The 23,685-nt window shown below is 43.5% G+C and overlaps 1 protein-coding gene across 1 annotated transcript in view; it reads right to left on the bottom strand.

Moving 5' to 3' along the window:
• The window catches only part of MOSPD2 (motile sperm domain containing 2), a 75,643-nt gene extending 52,309 nt beyond the window's left edge, over positions 1 to 23,334 (bottom strand). Inside the window, exons 1-3 of the mRNA XM_075263674.1 lie at positions 23,168 to 23,334; positions 5,771 to 5,828; positions 1,506 to 1,661 (exon numbers count right to left, since the gene is read on the bottom strand). Of these exons, the coding sequence (XP_075119775.1) occupies positions 1,506 to 1,661; positions 5,771 to 5,828; positions 23,168 to 23,176 (223 nt within the window). The 5' untranslated portion in view covers positions 23,177 to 23,334. The remainder of the gene's footprint in view (positions 1 to 1,505; positions 1,662 to 5,770; positions 5,829 to 23,167) is intronic.
• Positions 23,335 to 23,685: the final 351 nt, after the last annotated feature.

Here is a 23,685-nt window from a genome sequence, read left to right as displayed (position 1 = left end):
ATTCAGTAGTCCGGGCACTGTCAGACACAGGGATACCTAATGTGTATGTGTTTCACAGTCATTTTCTACTTTTATATGTATTCTAGGGAAAGGAGGGATTTACAACTTTTATTTACTTAATTTTTTTATTATATTTTTTTTTTTTAAAAGCTTCTTTTTTTCTCTCACTACTTTAAGGGAGATTCTCGGCTTGACTTGAGTATAAGCCGAGGGGGGCTTTTTCAGCACAAAAACTGTGCTGAAAAATTCGGCTTATACTTGAGTATATACGGTATGTGCTCCCCTCTGGAGCACTGATCTCATCAGTATAGATGAGCGACTACTATTCTAAACGGCCGTTTCGAATAGCATGCACCCATAGGAATGAATGGAAGCAGCCGGCACATGGACTTTGCCGGCGGCCGGCCGCTTAAAGAGGACCTTTCACCATTTTGCACACAGGCAGTTCTATATACTGCCGGAAAGCTGACAGTGCGCTGAGTTCAGCGCACTGTCGGCTTTCCCGATCTGTGCCCGGTGTGAAGAGCTTACGGTCCGGTACCGTAGCTCTTCTATGGTCAGAAGGGCGTTTCTGACAGTCAGTCAGAGACGTCCTTCTTCACAGCACAGCCAATCGCGCTGTGCTGTGTGAGCGGGGAGGAACTCCCCCCTCCCTCCCTGATAATGCTCGTCTATGGACGAGTACTGCGAGCAGAGGGAGGGGGCGTTCCTCCCGGCTCTCACAGCACAGCGCGATTGGCTGTGCTGTGAAGAAGGACGTCTCTGACTGACTGTCAGAAACGCCCTTCTGACCATAGAAGAGCTACGGTACCGGGCCGTAAGCTCTTCACACCGGGCACAGATCGGGAGAGCCGACAGTGCGCTGAATTCAGTGCACTGTCAGCTTTCCGGCAGTATATAGAACTGCCTATGGGCAAAATGGTGAAAGGTCCTCTTTAAACCCCTGCGTGCCGGCTACATCCATTCATTCCTATGGGTGCGTGCTATTAGAAACGGACATTTCGAATAGTACTTGCTCATCTCTATTCACAACCTTTATCAGAAATTTCATTGAAACCAAAAATGTCCAGATTGGAACTGTTTGTCTTCAGAATCCAGAGAATATTTAGCAGAGGCTTGTAGGAATTGAGCAAACATAAAAAACAGTGTTACTGGTCTTCATCCTCTTCATGCCTACGGAATGATGTCAGGGCCTGCTAAGGCTGGTGACTGGGCCTCAGCACTATGTGGTGTAAAGATGCAAGCCTGACAACGATGAGTGACCCAGGCGATCACAAAGCCTCAGTGGTCCCTGACGTCATTGAGGAAGCCTGAAGAGGACTAGGAGCAGTGCTGGATAACAGGAGAGGTGAGTAACACTATTTTTATGTTTTTGTCCACCCCTGGTCCTTTGCTAATTATTCTTTGCATTTCCAGTTCGGAAGTCTTCAGTCCAAGTGAAACCGCCATACCTTAATAGTTTATACCATTCAGAAGAATAGGGATTACTTTCTATGGAAGCTTACCATTAATGCAGATTTCTTTTCTCCATCTAAAGCTCTCATCGATCATCTTTAAGGCCTCCTCTATGACATTGTGCCTCCACAGAAGATAACTCTCCACCCAGGTATCGTCCTTCTGTAGTCTTTCCACATCACGGGAATCATATTTACTGGAATTATCTGCAAGGTAAAGAATGGTTTATACTTATACTGTGAGGAGGACTTCTCTCTCCACCGGTATCAGTATAAAAAAATGGGCGATACCCGACAGACCCCATTATAGTCTATGAGGCTGCCAGCGTCTGTGGGCAACCGGAGTGTTTTAGCGGTTGGGCTCAGATGTGAACTTCGGTTTAGATACGGATTGTTACCATAGCATAGCTGATAGTGCGCTGATTTCAGCTCCGCCAGTATCTGCCTCAGTTATCTCACTTCAGCATTGCGGTTTGTCTCACCTAATAAATTGCACTGTATTTTGGAGTAGATATGGGGATAGGACTATGTGTACTCTGTTTATACAGCAATGTGGCCTTCACTTTATTCTGCTTTATCTTGTTGCTGACAGTTCTCTCTTCTTTGGCATTGTGATTTATATAGGACATATAACACTTTCTACCCCTGCTAATGAGCGGTCACAGCAGGGTAGCGGGCATCTATACCCTGGCAATGTATAAATGCAACTTTTCATTTATTATACATCAAAAAATTCAGTGGGTGTATTGCAATCTGACAGCTATATGTGAAGGAGATTTTAGCAGACGCTTGTCATATCTGCTGAACGCTTTATGTGAAAGCCTGGTATGTCTTCATAAAACTTTACTGAAATATTCAATATCATATACGTCCATTATTGTTACATGTATACTGTACATGTCAATATATATAAAGCCATGGAAGTTTGTGAATCCTTTCCAAGGGTACATTAATTAAAGGGGTTTTCTGGGCTAAAAATATCGATGACTTGTCTTAAGGATAGGTCATCTATGCCAGATATGTTGGGGGTTCAACACTCGACTCCTCCATGATCAGCTGTTGTCAACGGCTGATACAAAGAGAATAGAGCAGAAAATAGATCATTCCCTCTATACTGGTTACTGCAGATCAGTTCTCATTCATTTGAATGGGAGCTAAGCTGCAGTGACTCAGTTCAGCCACTACACATAGAACAGCGCTGTCCGCTTCCTGCTCTATTCTCTGTGTATCACATGTTGAGAACAGTAACTTGAGTGGTGGGTCTCAGACCACAGAGATCTGATATTACTCACCTATCTTTAGGATAAGTCTCAGTATTTTTAGCCTGGAAAACCCCTTTGTACAATTCAGTACCTATTGGATAGGAGTACTGCTATGTATATTCTCTGATCTGGCTGCCCTTGTATTCCATTGGAGTAGAGCTGTGATCTGTGACTACGGCTTAGCTACAGCACCCGCACAGGGTCTGCAATAGTCAGAGACACACCCCCTGTCTTATGATTGGCTCAGACTGCTGCTATGTCCCTCCCCCTCCAGCTCTGCTACATCAGATTGGCTGCTGGGTCTGAACACAAGTCTATAGTAGGCTCACAATGAAGTTAGTGCATGAAGGGCAGATTTCTATTACATCATAAAGTATAAATTACTAAACCATCAGAAACTGCTGGTGGCAATAGGACTTGGTAAGGAGAAGGCTGGACGGTCACTGTTAGTTTTCCATAATAAAAGCATTCTACACCCTTCCATAGGAGATTCTCTAACATTGTACTATAGTCCATGTCAGTGTGCTCGAGACCTGTGGCTGAAAAAGTGAGTGTGTTTGTATTTATATAGCAATCCTTATGTATGCCGCCAGTGTATATGGTCTTCTGTGGACATCTATGTAAGCAATGTGATCCTACAGACGATTATATGACTATACTCGCCACCACTGCCTCATCATATTAGTCCACCCTTCTATAAAGCTATAGCATTCCTTCCTCTCGATGGTTTCTGTCTGTATGAAGTTCACTCGTCAGTACAATCCGTTCTATAAATGGTAGATATAGTGGTAACAGAAGCCTGGCAGTGTCACTTGTCACCCTGTAAATATAACGGATTGTGCCAAGTCTCACCCCATGTGACATCCTGGTCGTGATGCCAAGTACAACACTGAATATCAGATAACTTACACCAAGTGAATCCATAGTGAATGATATCTATTACATACGGTATGCTTGATTTCTCCGGTTCTGGATGTAACGCTGTCTTAGACTAAACTAGAAAGCTTATGGCCGCTGTGTGTTCATTTAAAGCCCCATGAACACAGAGAAATCCAGATAGGAAATCCAGTCCATCTGATTTCCCAGCCTAAACCTAGCCAGGAGATCGAGACCCGTGTCTCATAATCTATGATGTTAGGAGTCCCTGCCTGCCCGCAGCTTGACTGTTGTGACTATATACAGTACAGGATTGTGAAACCATAGGCTGGCAGTGCCAGCCAGTATCATAGATCACAAATGGTGATTCACTAGGATATAAGATGGCCCGGTCTCTCCTGACTAGGTTCGGCTGGTTTGCCCTGTGTGTATGGAGCCTAATAGAGCAATAAAAGACATCACAAGAAAGACAAACTAGAATTACAGAAACAAAAACCAGAGAGCAAAAGGAAAGGGACGAAAGGTAAGGCAAAAGTGTAAGGGGTTAAAAGTAATGAAAGGAGAACGAAAACAAAAGAGAAAAGAAAAAAGGAGAAGCAAAAGAAATGAGTAAGGAAGCAATGAAAAGATAAGGAGAGACCAAGGAAGAACATAGCAAAACAGAAGAGAAAGTGGAGTGGGAGAGGAAGCTAAAAGTGGCCCTGGAAAAAACAAAAAAAAAATCTATAAATGGCCCCATATTATAGACTGACTCAGCACAATTAGGCAGGGGCAAGTAAGATGGTATCTTACATAGGACTGCTGCCTCTAAAACGACTGTACACTGGACTGCTTTACATGGAGTGAGAGGCAGCAGTCCCACGTAAGTGCTATTATTATTGTACTCCGGAGTTTCCTCAGACCTGAGAGTATAATAAGTGGGGAACCAGGGGAGGTGAAAAAAATAACAAACAGCAATATTAACCTCTCCTGGGGGTCTGGCAGCCCCTGTCCTTTGGCTGGTGAGACGCGCCCTGCAGTCATGCCGATTTAATGACACAAGGTGAAAGCGTCAGTACGTGGATGAACCACATTTGACTGCTGAGGCCCAATTCACAGGCCTCAGCAGTCACTTGTGTTGACATAATGGCGAGCCCAGCGTCACCACGGCCTCAGACCTCACCCTGGGGTGACTCACATCAGCCAAACGCCAGAGGATGCCCAGGAGAGTTGAGTATAGCTTTTGTCATTTTCCTCACCTCCACTTGTTATAATCTGATGTCTGAGGAAACCACACAGCATTGTAGAGTTTTGTGACGAACCCCAGGGTAAGGGGTGTCGGGACATGTAGCTTGCATGCTGAGTGGCCCATATTCAGCATCCAGCCCCTTGACCCGCTGGGAAAATTCTGCTGTGGAGTGCACTTTGTTCGTTGCTATGATGATATATGCTATATCACTATAGCGGTATTCTCCTCTAGAAACAATGCAAGGAATCAGAGGAAAAAAAACTCTAGACTATATCTGATGCATATGGAGGTAGAGCATAACACTCTATGTACATGACAGCAGTGTGATAGCTGACCCATTCATCTCTATGGTTCTGTATACATGCCTGTGTAGTATCACAGGCTCATGTAGGTGGCAGTGAGCCTGGGGCAAAACTCACAACAAGTCCTATACCTATCTGGTTTGCGGCCTGGGCTCACTAGATGAAATGCATGGGTCAAAGGAGAAAAGGGAGTCGTCCGTGTGCCGGCTGTGCCATTTGACCATGGACCAGGCAATGCACATGGTTGTTGAATGTAGCCTAAGGCTTTCTGCTTTGTCACTATTTTAATGGCTAGCTCACTGACCCATTATTTGCTATGGCCCCACGAGCAAAACTCAGCATAATTCTATTTTTTGGCCCAAGCTCACTTAAAAAAAAACATGAATGGGCACATGGAAGGCACGGTCAGCACACCGTTATCATCCATGTGCCGCCCATACGGTTTTACCACTGTCCTGCACATGGATACGTTTGTGTGCATTTCGCCTAAACCCCGACAGGAAAAAGAAGCGACAAACTTGAGAAGGATGGTAGCAACATTCTGGAAGAGAAGCGGTGGCAGACATGATAATGAGAGTGAAATGTAAGAGATAAGCAGAAGAGAACACAGTGACATGTCATATATACGCTCATACGTTATCTACAGACCTTGCATATATTCTTGTGTAAATCTCTTCCGTGTCTCATGAATCAACTTCTCTTTCTCCTGCAAAAACAATTGCATAAAAGGTCACAAAACAATATGAATAAGCCGGAAATAAGTTATGCAAGTGAACGGTTTCCAAACGTAGTAAGTTCTATATTACGTTATATAATATTCATAGAAATTATTCTGTGCATCAAACAAAAACCAGCATCACTGCATGACACAAGCGGATATCCTACAGCCAAAGTCTGTAAGCTGTAGGTATACCAAGTATAAGCATAGTACCACCGCTCTCTACTTCCTGGCCCCCTCAGCCAATCACTGGCCCCAGCAATGACCACCATCAGCTATGGACTGGCGGAGCAGGAATTTCCTAGGGTTTCCGGTGTGTTCAGACAGGACCAGAAAGTAGGGAGCAGTAGGGACCCAATATGTGCTGGAGCGGGAGTGCTGGGAGAGAGCACAACTCCTTCTAGTGAGTATTGTGGTCAACAGAACAAGTAGAGGACTATATTTATTTATAGAGGCTGAGGCAAGTCATGAATGAGGCAAGGTTGAAGCAAGCTGCTGAATGGGAAAGTTTGGCCCAATTAAAGGGGCTGTCCCATCACAAGGATCCTATCTATACTGCTAGTTTATGTGGATTTAAGACTTTTCCTAAATGCATTGCTTTATCAAAACTGCTTTGTTTGGCCGCTATCTTAATTTATTCACTTCATGGTTTACACTCCGTTTCTATGGCCCTTGGGATTATCTGCTCATTTGTCAAGTGATGTAGCTGCCTGCTCTCAGGGGGGAGGGAGGGGCTGGGAGCAGCTCTGAGCTGTTTGTGTCTGATAAGTAGCGGAGCTTCTCAGATAGGGGAGGTGAGAGCTCCGGGATTTCTGAGCTCTTATCAGTCGGTTTAATTGAATTTGGCTGATAAGGGCTGAGATAGGGAGTCCATTACCTTTGTATGTAATGCAAACTGACTCAAATCCAGCTCTGCTACATCAGCTTCACTCTGTGGTAATTCATTTACAACCAATACCGTGCAAGTGAAACCCCGCCCACCTATGTGCCGAGAGAAGCAGGAAGTGAAGAGAGCACAACAGCCTGCAGGTTAGTGAATAAGCCTCATGGGAATACCCCTTTAACCTTTGAGCCAAAATCTTATCTGGAGTCTTGCAATCTAGGTTTTTTCCCTAACCTGTAGTCTGATGACCTCTAGGAAAAAACCTAGATTGCAAGACTCCAGATAAGATTTTGGCTCAAAGGTTAATTGGGCCAAACGTTCCCATTTAGCAGCTGCTTGTATCTCCTGACTGCTGATGTCTGTAAAAACATGCAAAAAAAAACACAAAAAACAAAAGAACCCAAAACCTATAACTCAGCATGTCTAAATTTCTGAGAACTGTGCCAAAGAGTACGACTTCTCCTTAGAAATTTAAGAAAGAGCAGCGCTTCATGGTAAGACACAGTGGGAGATTTATCATAAGGGGAATTTTTACAGTTTTCCTGTAATCGGTGTTGGTGTAATTTGTAACAAATTTATAAAGATTGCCAAATGTTTAATAAATTAGATGCAGCTACAAGTCTGAGACATTGGTCCCGAAACGGCATCCCACTTTCTAGGACACCCACTAAACGGATTGAGCTTGCAAAATTTTTTGCAACTTTTTAAAAAGTAGCATCTGATAAGTCAGGAGTACAGACAGCCAGACGGGCTAACCACGGGTGAAGTTGAAACCGTTTGTGTAAATGAGCTCAAAAACGCAAATTTCTGCTGTGCAACTTTTTTGTTGTTACACCATAATTCTGGAGTTGAGGACCGGATAAATTCTCTCTTTAATTCCTTATAATGAAGGAACCTGCTTAAATTTGATGCTGCCCTTGGTTCCTCTACCCATAGACAAGTCAAGTCTGGTTCACACCTGCGTTCGGGCCATTCCGTTCGCCTATATATATATATAGTCCTGAAAACAGCACTTTTCTCTGCATTTTTTATGTGGAAACCACGGACCCCATTATAGTGTATTTGTGTGGATAGGTTTCCGTCTGCGGGGTCCCCAAGTGGACTTCCCAAACGCTGATGTGAATCAGGCTTCAGAGAGGGTGTCATGACTCACAGATAAATTATGTAAAGGATCAAGAAGGATCAGACATGTTGAATTTCAATGTGCCCAATCCTTATTTCATACCACAAGTATCTGCAGTAACTTGCGTCTCTTTCCCCACTGAGAACATATACAGGCTTAGCCAAGTGCATGTATATAGGAAAGCTGGGTGGAATAGCTGTTGCTTCTTCAGCCTACAGTTTTTGAAGGTGTACGGACACTGTGGTAAGAAAGGGGCACCCAGCTCAAGACCATTTATTCTGAACGTCTACTACACAATAGAAGACTCCATGGTCTCCTTACCCCCACGTGTTCTGGCTTCAGGTACTGTACAGTAAGTTCATTATGTGGTTAATCTGAGTACCAAGTAACTTACAACATCAATGAAACTGGCAGAAGAATGTGGCCCAGCTTATTTCCTATAGTAACTAGATTAACTGTAAATCTGCAGGCACAGCCGTGTACCAGGGGTCATTTACATTCACATGAAGTGTTCCATGGCAAGTTATACACCAATCTGTTACCACTAGAGTCTATGCAAAAATGTAACTCAACTCGTTCTCGACACAAAGAGAGGCAGGATCACATATGATCAAATGAGATTTCTGGCGCCGCAAGGGAGAAACGCACCAGAATATGACATTTAAAAGGGTTAATATGGCAGTTATCTGTTAGATTGGGGAAAAAAGTGACGTTTTCAATTAGAATATATATATATATATATATATATATATATATATATATATATATATATATATACACATACACACTCACCGGCCACTTTATTAGGTACACCTGTCCAACTGCTCGTTAACACTTAATTTCTAATCAGTCAATCACATGGCAGCAACTCAGTGCATTTAGGCATGTAGACATGGTCAAGACAATCTCCTGCAGTTCAAACCGAGCATCAGTATGGGGAAGAAAGGTGATTTGAGTGCCTTTGAACGTGGCATGGTTGTTGGTGCCAGAAGGGCTGGTCTGAGTATTTCAGAAACTGCTGATCTACTGGGATTTTCACGCACAACCATCTCTAGGGTTTACAGAGAATGGTCCGAAAAAGAAAAAACATCCAGTGAGCGGCAGTTCTGTGGGCGGAAATGCGTTGTTGATGCCAGAGGTCAGAGGAGAATGGCCAGACTGGTTCGAGCTGATAGAAAGGCAACAGTGACTCAAATAGCCACCCGTTACAACCAAGGTAGCCAGAAGAGCATCTCTGAACGCACAGTACGTCGAACTTTGAGGCAGATGGGCTACAGCAGCAGAAGACCACACCGGGTGCCACTCCTTTCAGCTAAGAACAGGAAACTGAGGCTACAATTTGCACAAGCTCATCGAAATTGGACAATTGAAGATTGGAAAAACGTTGCCTGGTCTAATGAGTCTCGATTTCTGCTGCGACATTCGGATGGTAGGGTCAGAATTTGGCATCAACAACATGAAAGCATGGATCCATCCTGCCTTGTATCAACGGTTCAGGCTGGTGGTGGTGGTGTCATGGTGTGGGGAATATTTTCTTGGCACTCTTTGGGCCCCTTGGTACCAATTGAGCATCGTTGCAACGCCAAAGCCTACCTGAGTATTGTTGCTGACCATGTCCATCCCTTTATGACCACAATGTACCCAACATCTGATGGCTACTTTCAGCAGGATAATGCGCCATGTCATAAAGCTGGAGTCATCTCAGACTGGTTTCTTGAACATGACAATGAGTTCACTGTACTCCAATGGCCTCCACAGTCACCAGATCTCAATCCAATAGAGCATCTTTGGGATGTGGTGGAACGGGAGATTCGCATCATGGATGTGCAGCCGACAAATCTGCGGCAACTGTGTGATGCCATCATGTCAATATGGACCAAAATCTCTGAGGAATGCTTCCAGCACCTTGTTGAATCTATGCCACGAAGAATTGAGGCAGTTCTGAAGGCAAAAGGGGGTCCAACCACTACTAGCATGGTGTACCTAATAAAGTGGCCGGTGAGTGTATGTATATATATATATACACTCACCGGCCACTTTATTAGGTACACCATGCTAGTAACGGGTTGGACCCCCTTTTGCCTTCAGAAATTTGTGCAAATTGTAGCCTCAGTTTCCTGTTCTTAGCTGAAAGGAGTGGCACCCGGTGTGGTCTTCTGCTGCTGTAGCCCATCTGCCTCAAAGTTCGACGTACTGTGCGTTCAGAGATGCTCTTCTGGCTACCTTGGTTGTAACGGGTGGCTATTTGAGTCACTGTTGCCTTTCTATCAGCTCGAACCAGTCTGGCCATTCTCCTCTGACCTCTGGCATCAACAACGCATTTCCGCCCACAGAACTGCTCACTGGATGTTTTTTCTTTTTCGGACCATTCTCTGTAAACCCTAGAGATGGTTGTGCGTGAAAATCCCAGTAGATCAGCAGTTTCTGAAGTACTCAGACCAGCCCTTCTGGCACCAACAACCATGCCACGTTCAAAGGCACTCAAATCACCTTTCTTCCCCATACTGATGCTCGGTTTGAACTGCAGGAGATTGTCTTGACCATGTCTACATGCCTAAATGCACTGAGTTGCCGCCATGTGATTGGCTGATTAGAAATTAAGTGTTAACGAGCAGTTGGACAGGTGTACCTAATAAAGTGGCCAGTGAGTGTATAAAGGCAAATGGGGGAAATTAATTAAGACTGACGTATTGTACTTCCCCACTTCCTCTTCTCAGGCCAGTGACATCACGTTCTTGGTCACAAGGCCAAGCTGCAGTCTCATTCAAATGAATGGGACTACGGGACTATGGGACTACGACTATGGGACTATGAAGAGAGTCTGTCACCAGGATGAAGCAGATTAAACCAGCCACATAGTAGATAGGTCAAGGCTCACCTGTATGTAATGTCATTTTCCCAATGAAAATTTGGGTCTCCATTGCTGAGATATTCATTTATTTCACAATACGCTACTGAGCAACGTGGAGCACCGAGAACGGCTCCGTTACTCCAATCTGCTATGTACTATGCTGCTCCAATACGTCCTCCTTCCCATCTTTGAGTGACAGAATCAGGGAACTGAAATCTTGCCTGACATCGTGTTCTTGAATTTCATACCAGCGTATTAGAGTAGCGTGGGGCACAACAGTTTGGAGCAACATAGCCGCCCTCAGTGCTGAAGATTGCTAATTAGCATATTGTGAAATAAATGAATATCTCAATAACGGAGGCATACATGTTTATGGGGAAAAACGTCAGACTCACCTGAATGTAGTATCTATCCAGATGTGTTACCGATTTAATATCCTTCATCCTGATGACAGCCTTCCTTTAAAGGGGACCACCTCAAACAAGCCCAGTCACTGAATAGTCTCTGCTCCACTTATTCCAGCACAGTTGTAATTTTTTCTCCAGCCCCCACCCACTAATACTAACAACAGTTCCCCAGAACTATGGACCAAAAAATGTTTTACTTTTTTTCAGTCAATTCAACATTTTGCATTGTAAATGAGGGTAGAATTTGGCCAGATCTACACAGCTGCCATGTCCCCAATCCCAGCCATGTGTTAGGGCCAGTTCACACGGAGTTAACGTGCTCGCATTCTGGCACATATACACATGTCAGAATGTGAGCGCTCAAAACTGATCCCATTTGTTTCAACGGGTCGTTATGGGTGCACAATGCGTGTAATTTTGCGCGTTATATGCCCGTAACAACTAGAGATGAGCGAGTACTGTTTGGATCAGCCGATCCGAATAGCACGCTCCATAGAAATGAATGGATGCACCTGGTACTTCCACTTTGACGACGGCCGGCCGCTTAACCCCCCGCGTGCCGGCTACGTCCATTCATTTCTATGCGAGTGTGCTCTTCGGATTGGCTGATCCAAACAGTACTCGCTCATCTCTAGTAACGACCCATTGAAATGAATGGGATCTGTTTTAAGCGCTCACATTCTGACACGTGTACACGTGCCAGAATGAGAGCGCGTTAACTCCGTGTGAACTGGCCCTTACAGCGACTCTCAATGGTTGTACATGGTCCTGGCTACTCTTGCTTCTTCCCAAAGGAATAAATGACAACACATGTAGCAATCCAATAGGAAGCCATTGTTACATGATGATGGAGTCAAACTATGGGTCAAACCAAACGATTCCAAGAAGACACTTAGTACATTACAATATATTCTTATCACTTGGGAATATCAGTGGATCCTTGTACAGAGGTGACCAGAGGAACATTTCTAAGTGTTTACAACCAAAACTAGGAAAAGAAAAGGCCAAGTCATGAGACGGCTTATAAAGAACTGGAAGTCCGCCAAGGTAAGATGTGGGAAAAAGGATTAACTTTAAGGAATTTATTTTCTGTGATCATTTTTGGTAAAACAAACAAACAAAAAATAAAATTAATTATTAATAATAATAATATAGATTACACAGAAGTAATTCTAGCAGTTATCTGATCAGTCATGTAGTGGATGTTCTAGATTACTAAGGTTTGGTTACATTCGAGACTACAGAAGTTGCCGAAAACTGGCGCAAAGAAAAGTCCTGAACGAAGGACTTCTCTCCGCCGATTCAGTGGAGTTTCAGTAAACAGTGGACACTCGACGGACCCCATTATAGCCACCAGAGACTTGGACATCTGGCAACCAACCTGTACTGTACATTACATACTGGAGTTAGCAGCAGGCTAATACTCAGGGGCTTCAACAGATCTTTTTTATTTATTTTAAACATGAATTTTCTAACATAGGAGATTACCAAATTCCACCGTTATCTTATACTGCAATGAAATACTACTGTGTCCTGTATATGACAGTATAATTTATGTATACCGTATAAGCAATAACTACCTGTGTGTAGTATATGCAGATAATATTGGAGAGAACAGTATATGGCAGCAATATTTCTGTGTACAATGTATGGTAACATTATTTATGTGTACAGTATATGCTAACATTCTTTGTAATAACAGTATAGGCCACATTATGTGTACAGGATATGGCAACATTATTTGTGGACAGTAAAGATTATCTATGTCTACAGTATATTGCAACATTTTTGTACAGTATAGGCAAAATTATGTGTATATTAGTATGTATTTGTGTGAATAGTATTGGCAGTATTATTTGTGTGTACAGTAGTAAGATAAGATATTCCTTTAATAATCCTACAGTGGGGAAATGTCAACATTATCTATGTATACATTATGCGTATACTATATGGCAACATTGTTTATTCAGTCTAGTCAACATTTTGTGTGTGTACCGTATAGGTGACATTATTTGCACAGCATAGGCTACATTATTTGTATACAGTATATGGCAGTTTGTTTAAAGAATATTTTAAACATAATTACTTCATACATTACTTCATTGGAGTGAGGTGGTACAACAAGCTGTCTATATTTTAGCATTATTATGTACAGTATGCGATTCTTGAATGAGTCTATAATATATCTGTACGACAGTCATGTCAATCATCTACAAAACAACTATTAACAGGACAGCGGGGATCCCAGGATTGGGCTGAATTCACATGTCCATGTAGGTCAGAAAACAGGAACTGAAATGGTCTGGCCAAAAATGGCAGGTGTGAACTCCTCCAGCTAGCCTGGGGACTAGGTCACATGTGGCTTCTGTCGCTTAACACGCAGCAAATAATCTCACAACCGTAAGAGACTTTGCTCTTTGATAACCTCTTTATGAGTCTGCTGTGTTGGTACTTATTGCCATAACATCAGTCCCTGCAGGTCAATGCCATACAACATAAAACATCCTTCTGTGTCTGCAAATAGACTTATTAAAAACTGTCTACAAGAAAAACTGTCTGCCCATAGCAACCAACCACAGTGCCGAGAGACTCCTAAGGCTGTATCCACACATCATCCTCACATATCACTTACTATTATAGCATTGTATGGTGATTTACAGTGTGTATACAGCAATGTGACCGGTGCATACATTTTACTGTTTGTCTTTTATACAAGACCTTTCACAACAAGTCCAGCTCTTTACATCATTTAATAGCTGCTGCTTCACTGATTCTGGCACAGTTAGAATTGTCTCTCTAGCCCCCACCATTCCTGAGCAATTGGTGCAGATTTGGTGTCTGATATGCAATTTAGGCACTATCAGATGGGAGGTGTCAGGCAGGAGCAGGAAAGGGGGCGTAATTCAGAGCTCTAATCAGAGGTGGATAGTGTCATGGCCACGCCCCACCTGCCTGCGTCTGTCCACCTGACCCCGTATTGAGGCAGTGGTGATCTAACACTGATGGCCTAGCCTAAGAATAGTCCATCGATTGTAGAAAATGGATGACCTCTTTAATATCTAGTAAGCGCTGGCCAGGGATGTTTTTTCTTTTTGCTGGTGTTTTGTTTCATCTCCTGTATACCTCCAACCATATCAAGAAAACCTGACCCAGTGTCAGATTAGGGCGGATTCACATCTGCGCCCCGGTCTCCACTTTTAGGTTTCAGTCTTCTGCCGACAGGAGGTGGAAACCCGGCAGTCAGTGTCCGGCCGTGAGCACCTGTGAGCGTTTTGTGGTCTCCGCAGCTAAACCGTTTTTTTAAACCGGACACAAAGTCCTGCATGTCCGGAGAGCACAAAACGCTCACAGACGCTCACGGTCGCACACTCTGCAAACCCATTCAAATGAATGGATTTGAAAACTGACTGCAGGTTTCCGTCTGCTGTTGAGTTTCTCGGGCAGAAGACGGAAGCCTAAAAGCGGAGACCAGGGTGCAGGTGCAAACCCGCCCTTACACCTATCTGTGATGTCTACCCTGGTTTTGATGCAACAGACACGTGTCATTTGACCTCAGCAATGGTGATCTTAAATATAATCTCATCATGTATATATAATTAATACACACTCATATATATATATATATATATATATATATATATATATATATATATATATACAGTCCTATGAAAAAGTTTGGGCACCCCTATTAATCTTGATCATTTTAAGTTCTAAATATTTTGGTGTTTGCAGCAGCCATTTCAGTTTGATATATCTAATAACTGATGGACACAGTAATATTTCAGGATTGAAATGAGGTTTATTGTACTAACAGAAAATGCGCAATATGCATTAAACCAAAATTTGACCGGTGCAAAAATATGGGCACCTCAACAGAAAAGTGACATTAATATTTAGTAGATCCTCCTTTTGCAGAGATAACAGCCTCTAGTTGCTTCCTGTAGCTTTTAATCAGTTCCTGGATTCTGGATGAAGGTATTTTGGACCATTTCTTTCTACAAAACAATTCAAGTTCAGTTAAGTTTGATGGTCGCCGAGCATGGACAGCCCGCTCTCAAATGATCTGAAAACAAAGATTGTTCAACATAGTTGTTCAGGGGAAGGATACAAAACGTTGTCTCAGAGATTTAACCTGTCAGTTTCCACTGTGAGGAACATAGTAAGGAAATGGAAGACCACAGGGACAGTTCTTGTTAAGCCCAGAAGTGGCAGGCCAAGAAAAATATCAGAAAGGCAGAGAAGAAGAATGGTGAGAACAGTCAAGGACAATCCACAGACCACCTCCAAAGAGCTGCAGCATCATCTTGCTGCAGATGGTGTCACTGTGCATCGGTCAACTATACAGCGCACTTTGCACAAATAGAAGCTGTATGGGAGAGTGATGAGAAAGAAGCCGTTTCTGCACGTACGCCACAAATAGAGTTGCCTGAGGTATGAAAAAGCACATTTGGAGAAGCCAACTTCATTTTGGAAACAAAAATTGAGTTGTTTGGTTATAAAAAAAGGCGTTATGCATGGCGTCCAAAAAGAAACAGCATTCCAAGAAAAACACATGCTACCCACTGTAAAATTTGGTGGAGGTTCCATCATGCTTTGGGGCTGTGTGGCCAATGCCGGCATCGGGAATCTTGTTAAAGTTGAGGGTCGCATGGATTCCACTCAGTATCAGCAGATTCTTGAGAATAATGTTCAAGAATCAGTGACGAAGTTGAAGTTACGCCGGGGATGGATATTTCAGCAAGACAATGATCCAAAACACCGCTCCAAATCCTCAGGCATTCATGCAGAGGAACAATTACAATGTTCTGGAATGGCCATCCCAGTCCCCAGACCTGAATATCATTGAACATCTGTGGGATGATTTGAAGCGGGCTGTCCATGCTCGGCGACCATCTAACTTAACTGAACTTGAATTGTTTGTCCAAAATACCTTTATCCAGGATCCAGGAACTGATTAAAAGCTACAGGAAGCGACTAGAGGCTGTTATCTTTGCAAAAGGAGGATCTACTAAATATTAATGTCACTTTTCTGTTGAGGTGCCCATACTTTTGCACCGGTCAAATTTTGGTTTAATGCATATTGCACATTTTCTGTTAGTACAATAAACCTCATTTCAATCCTGAAATATTACTGTGTCCATCAGTTATTAGATATATCAAACTGAAATGGCTGTTGCAAATACCAAAATATTTAGAACTAAAAATGATTAAGATTAATAGGGGTTTCCAAACTTTTTCATAGGACTATATATATATATATATATATATATATATACACTCACCGGCCACTTTATTAGGTACACCATGCTAGTAACGGGTTGGACCCCCTTTTTCCTTCAGAACTGCCTCAATTCTTCGTGGCATAGATACAACAAGGTGCTGGAAGCATTCCTCAGAGATTTTGGTCCATATTGACATGATGGCATCACACAGTTGCCGCAGATTTGTCGGCTGCACATCCATGATGCGAATCTCCCGTTCCACCACATCCCAAAGATGCTCTATTGGATTGAGATCTGGTGACTGTGGAGGCCATTGGAGTACAGTGAACTCATTGTCATGTTCAAGAAACCAGTCTGAGATGATTCCAGCTTTATGACATGGCGCATTATCCTGCTGAAAGTAGCCATCAGATGTTGGGTACATTGTGGTCATAAAGGGATGGACATGGTCAGCAACAATACTCAGGTAGGCTTTGGCGTTGCAACGATGCTCAATTGGTACCAAGGGGCCCAAAAAGTGCCAAGAAAATATTCCCCACACCATGACACCACCACCACCAGCCTGAACCGTTGATACAAGGCAGGATGGATCCATGCTTTCATGTTGTTGACGCCAAATTCTGACCCTACCATCCGAATGTCGCAGCAGAAATCGAGACTCATCAGACCAGGCAACGTTTTTCCAATCTTCAATTGTCCAATTTCGATGAGCTTGTGAAAATTGTAGCCTCAGTTTCCTGTTCTTAGCTGAAAGGAGTGGCACCCGGTGTGGTCTTCTGCTGCTGTAGCCCATCTGCCTCAAAGTTCGACGTACTGTGCGTTCAGAGATGCTCTTCTGGCTACCTTGGTTGTAACGGGTGGCTATTTGAGTCACTGTTGCCTTTCTATCAGCTCGAACCAGTCTGGCCATTCTCCTCTGACCTCTGGCATCAACAACGCATTTCCGCCCACAGAACTGCCGCTCACTGGATGTTTTTTCTTTCTCGGACCATTCTCTGTAAACCCTAGAGATGGTTGTGCGTGAAAATCCCAGTAGATCAGCAGTTTCTGAAATACTCAGACCAGCCCTTCTGGCACCAACAACCATGCCACGTTCAAAGGCACTCAAATCACCTTTCTTCCCCATACTGATGCTCGGTTTGAACTGCAGGAGATTGTCTTGACCATGTCTACATGCCTAAATGCACTGAGTTGCCGCCATGTGATTGGCTGATTAGAAATGAAGTGTTAACGAGCTGTTGGACAGGTGTACCTAATAAAGTGGCCGGTGAGTGTATATACACATACATATTATAAAAATACACACGTATGTGTAATTAATATGCACACACACACAGATGTACAATTAATACACGCACACCTGTTTCTGAGCAATTAATTGAAAAATAATAGAAACCAAAAATCAGCTCAATTAATCGTCATGAACTTTCTCCCACCATTAATTTGCATCCATGCCATCTTGTCTCACACTGCCATTGGCTAAAGGATATGTCACTACCTGTACACTATCCAATCTGGATCGCTGATATGTGAATAACTGCCATCAAAATTCACTGGCAGAGCATATAAATAGGGTGTGTGGCACATAAAAAGGAGACTGTCCTAAAATAATAATGATTTTGACTTGATAAGTACATTTTTTGTTACATTGTCCCCTTTGATTTGTAAAGTGCTGTGAAATATGTTGGCGCTAATACAATTATTTATTATTGATTTTGATCATAATCACTCATCTCTTATATATACACTGTCTACCAATAAGTATTTGGACACCAATGCAAATGAAGATATCTGCGGTGTCATGCCTTCCACCATTAAATATCCTTTAGGTAAAAACATTGGCATTAGTCACATGCAAGATGCCACAAAGTGCAGAGTTGTCTGATTTCAAGAAAGGAGTAATTGTTGGGTACCACAGAAATGGTCGATCCTTAAGGGACATACAGTAGCAAGCAAACTGAATTACCCAAAATCGACAGTGGCCTATGAGATTACGAAGTGGAAGGTGAACGGTGATTATCAGAATGTGCCCCGAGTCGGCAGACCCCTGAAACTGGGAGACAGAGACCAATGAGCACTGGCCAGAGAAATTCGGAAGAACCGCACCCAACTGATGGCTCACATACACCAGGAGTTTCAACAGGCATCCGGGAGTATTGCGTCGATCAATATCATCCATAAGGAAACATATGCTAGGTCTACCAACTATTGAATATGAATAAATGTTGTTTTTCTATTCTACCACAGGCGTCCAAATACTTATTGGTAGACAGTGTATAAAAATTAGTTTCTGTCTGTCTGTTCTTTATGCGTGACCAAACGACTGGACCGATCTTCACCAAATTTGGCACCCAGGTACATCAGGTGTTCAGGAAGGTTTTAGACAGGGTCTCAGCTCTCTAGGATGCACCGTTCTTGAGATTCAGCATGCCCAAAAAATGACCTGCATTAGCCGATAGAAGCCTGTAAGTCTTTCACGCATATACCAACTGCCATACACACGGTCACATGTCACTTATCAGCCAATAGAAGCTTGCAGGCGCTTAGTCTCCACATGCACACAACTTTACTCCAGATTTTCATAACAATTTTTTTTTAAATTTCTGTTGAAGAGAAAAGCAACGTCTGACTTTCATTTGTTCATTTTCATAGAATTTTTATTTATTATTAGTTTTATCAGATTCAAATGATTTCTGTGACTATTGTGGGTTTTTCTTTCATTAATCGAGGGGACTAACAATTTTGCCCACATGTTTATATAAACACACACACACACACTCACTACCAATTTCTTTCTTTATTAAGTGTCCTGAGATACCTTGTTTGTGGGTTATGTGGAAAGGTTGAATATCTCTTCAAAAACTAAACAAACTTCCTACTAGTATCATACAAGACATGGTCATAAACTGAATAATAGGATTACAATATAAGTCAGCTCCAGTTACGCTGAGTTCACACCACGGCCCGATCTCCGTTTTCAGGTTTCCATCTTCTGCCAACAGAAGACAGAAACCTGGCAGACCGTGTCTGGCCGTGAAATGGGCTTGAAAAATGACTGTAGGTTTCCATCTCCTGTCCAGTTTCGGGCAAGAAACGGAAACCTGCAAAACGGACACTGGGGCACAGATGTGAACGAGCCCTTGCCCAAGTCATGAACAATATTAAGATTACCTAGAAATATCAAAATCTATGTCGTCCTTTGACGCTAGGTTTACACTATTGTTGTGCTCTTCACCGTTTAGCTCCCTTGAACTGTTTCAGCAGTTACATAAGGACAAGGTGGGGAGGGGTGACATTTCAAAACTGAAACCTTCAGACAGAAAAATCCTCTGTGCAAAACTATTTTCTCCGTTGGTTTCAGCGCTTTGTATGACCCGACACAGATGTGAACCCAACCTTAGTCACAGGAGCGTATTGCAACTCTGCACTAGGCTAAATGGACACGAACAATTGTTTTCCTGCAGTGAGCCCGGGCCGCAACTTAGACAGTAAATGGACCTGTCCGGGGATTTGCTCCTAAATTCACAGGTCTGTAAATGGACTGTGATAATAGGTGTGTGTAGGTGGACATAGAAAATTAATGGGACCAAGAGGTAAGTAGGACTTTTCTCTCTGCATGTTTCGTGCTGAAACCACATGGACCCCATTATACTCTCTGGTTTCCTTAGGTAATCACGTTTTTATGCGTATAGATTTCTGTTCGGAGGACCCCAAGCGGACTCCCCGAACACAGATGTGAACCGGGTATTACGCTCAAAGCTGAAGTGTAACTGGTTGCTAAAGACCATCTTAGACCCTGTTCAGGCATCAGAGAACGGAGATGAATTTGAGCGAGACTTCTGCCTTGGATTCCTCTTCATTCTCTGGCTCCTGACTAGACCCGGAATCCGTAGAAGAACATTTTATTTAGAGCAGACATTTATTTTCTCACTTCTAACAAGTCCAGAAAGTGATCATATGATGACCAGAGATGTTTACCACCCATTTAACTGGCACATAGACGCCATACTGTCCTATGCATAGTGCCACTGCATCACTACATTGTATATACCGCCCCACCATGGTGCATCACTACCAGATAGAATGTCACAATATACACAACCTGGCCATACACTAACTGACCCTATCTGATAAGGGCTTTCATATATTTTCATTATCGTCCTAAGAGGAAAGAAACCGAGGTCAAAAGTGGAAATTCCTCATTATATTGTATAAATAAGGAAGTCCTTCACATCCCCAAGTGCAAGGATGGACAAACACTGCAGACTTAGGCCTCAGCTACCTAAAAAAAAAATAAAGTTATTTTTTCTGGCCCTCTAGAACATTCACACTTGGAAAATAAATCAATAATTCGGAATGTTCTACTTGAACCACTTTGGGCAATGTCTGATTGATGAGGGGGAAATCAACCACTGATCACAAAAATGGGGGTCCCCTGTACCACAGTCAGAGTGAAGCAGAGGTCACACAAGTGCACTGTTGCTCCGTACATAACCATACTAAGTTCTCTTGCTCGCTGAGCCGCCCGATCAGACACTTATCTATTCTGTGCACAGGTGAGACCTTCTAATCTTGTTACATCCCCTTCACAGTGTTTTACTCATTATATTAGGAGGAAAAAACTCCCCTCCAATGTGGGAAATGTTTATTTTAGGACACTGAGCAGCTATTGGCCTACATGAGCACATACATACTGAGGCACCCGGAGCATGCCAGGGTGTACCTTCGCGGTTTCTTTTAAAAGGATTGTCCAGGATATCTTAAGCTTCTTAGGGGGCTGGGGAAGGTGAAACCTTTATAAAAAAAAAAAGAAAAAAGAAAAAAAAAAACTCTCCGGCATCACCCGCCACTTTCTTATCCAGCAGCATCCAAGGGCTTGTCCTGCCAGATGTCCTCGCTGCACATGACCACTGAGGCCACTCATTGATCTGGTTCAGCAACAGGGAACACTGGAACGCCAGAGATATATATATCTTCCCTGACTCCTGCCCAGTACTGATATATCCTGGACAATCCCTTTAAATTAATTAATAAGTGTTAGTCAACTTGTTACGGCCACATGCTTTTGTTACCAAACCAAGATCAATTAAAGGGGCTGTCAAAGACTTTATGATGATGATTGATGGCCTACTCATTAGATAGATGATCTATATCAGATAGTCGAGGGGTCTGAGACCCAGCAGTAATACAGCCAACACTAAATCCGCACAGGGTAGAGACCCAAAAGCAAGCAGCTCTGTATACTGTCTACCGGCCGTCACTTGAATCAGAGCTGACAGTGTCACTACACGGTATACAGAGCTACATGGTATACAGAGCCGTCCACTTTCATCTCCATACACTGTGCAGATCCAGCCGTCATGGTAGTCGCTGGGTGGGGGTCGGGTGCTGAACCCCCTCTCCCCTCCGAGATCTAATGCTGATGACATATCCAAAGCATAGGCCATAAATATCAAGTCTTGGACAACCATTTTAATGTAAGGCCTGGTTCACATCTGTGTTCGGTCTTCCGTTCCCCAAGTGGACTCCCCAAACGGAATACCAAACGCAGATGTGAACCAGGCCTAAGTGAATACACCAGCAGCCCGGCCTGGCGTCACTCTGAAGGAGTCTGTACGGGTCTAGTTCATAATCAGGGTTGTTAAGCTAAAGGCCCAGGTATGAAAAAAAAAACTGTAAAAAAAAAAAAAACTAAAAAAAAAAAAAAAAGCATTGCACTTTTTATTAAGTTTCTCTGCACTTTTTGTTCCCCTATTAAACATAAAGGGAAAACACAATTCTGCATGCCGCGTTTTTCGATAATACAGTTTTTCTGCAATGTGCGGATGAAATGAACCAGACTCTGGTATTAGTAAAGCACCTGCATCACTATGGCAGACATCGCTCAGTACAGTTGGCAGATGTAGCTTTGCCGCGTTGTGTGTTTTTCAGCAGAGTCTACAAAACACCCTGTGTGAACCCAGCCTAATACACCAGAACAATTTCTAACGCCACATGGCGGTGTTCTCCAGGAAATCCGTTAATACAGGGATCTGCAGCTGTAGAGAGACTACAACACCCAGCATGTCTGACAGTGTATATACTGAGGGTTATACTTCCACAGTAGTCCTATAGTAGTGGCCACAGCTAAAGCCTGACACACAGGAACATCACAGCCTGCGGACACCTCAAGAGTCTTACGCTATAGTCATAGGGAAAAGCAGCTGCTAAGACGTCTCAGCAGCTCCGACTGCACCTGAAGACACCTCATAATCCTCACCGTCCTCAGGGCACCCTATACTCTGTCCCTGTCACCAGATTCCCATATGATGACATCACAAGGTCCCCAGTGCACGCCTCATGATGACATCTCCATTGTACACCTGATAAGATCTTCACTGAGCACCTGACAATGACATCATAAGATCCCCACCTGATGATGACATCACTACTTTCCCTCTGCACATCAATTAATCACATCACAAGACTTCCACTGCTTGCCTGATGGTGACATCACCAGATCTCTACTCTGTACCTGATGATGACATCACAGCAAACCTGATGGTGAACCGACAAGATCCACATGGCACATCTTATGGAGAGATCAGAAGACCCTTACTTCATGCTTGTACAATAGGTTCAATACATCACATGGTTCCTATTCCATCACCGGATGATGACATGTCAGTCTCTACTCCACCACCTTATGACATCACATCGTCCCCAGTCCAGCTCCTATTGATGACATCACATGATCCCCCTCCACCACCTGATGATGACATCACTTGCCTATCACTGCAGCCTTTCTATGACATTGCTGGTCCACAACCTCCCTCCTCCTGCCCCGGGTCACATTACTCACATCTGCCATGATCCCTGTCTCGTCTCCGCTGCTCACAGCACTCTGCACTGCCCGGTGTCTCCCAAGCTCTTCCGGCCTCGCTACGTCACAGGCTACGTCACGCCTCGGCCTGCCCACTCCTGGGCGGCAGTCTCATCTGCTAACTCCTGCATGACGTCAGCGGGTGCACAGCTACGACTATGGCCGGGTGCCGGTGTTCCTGACCATAGGGGTTGTGTACGGTGAGATGAGCGGGGACCGGGGCTGCTCGTGTTCTGGCGGCGTCCTTACCCAGAGTGCCCTGCGGTACTTATGGCGGGACGTTTGGCTTCACTAATGTTATGAGACCGTAAAGTACAAGTGACGTAATGAAGTGTGGCAGGGCTCGCTCTGACGTCATGGAGATGAGATCTAGAAGGGTTGAGCGTATACAAATTGTTTTATGTAGTAACATGGTGCGGTTATCTCAAGTTGTTTGGGTACATTCAGACAGTGCCATTAATGCTGCTGCAAAAGTCACTGGGAAAAAAACTGCATGC

Source organism: Leptodactylus fuscus, chromosome 2 (genome assembly GCF_031893055.1).
Source record: "Leptodactylus fuscus isolate aLepFus1 chromosome 2, aLepFus1.hap2, whole genome shotgun sequence".
Lineage (NCBI taxonomy): Eukaryota > Metazoa > Chordata > Amphibia > Anura > Leptodactylidae > Leptodactylus > Leptodactylus fuscus.
This window is presented reverse-complemented; position numbering and strand designations above follow the sequence as displayed.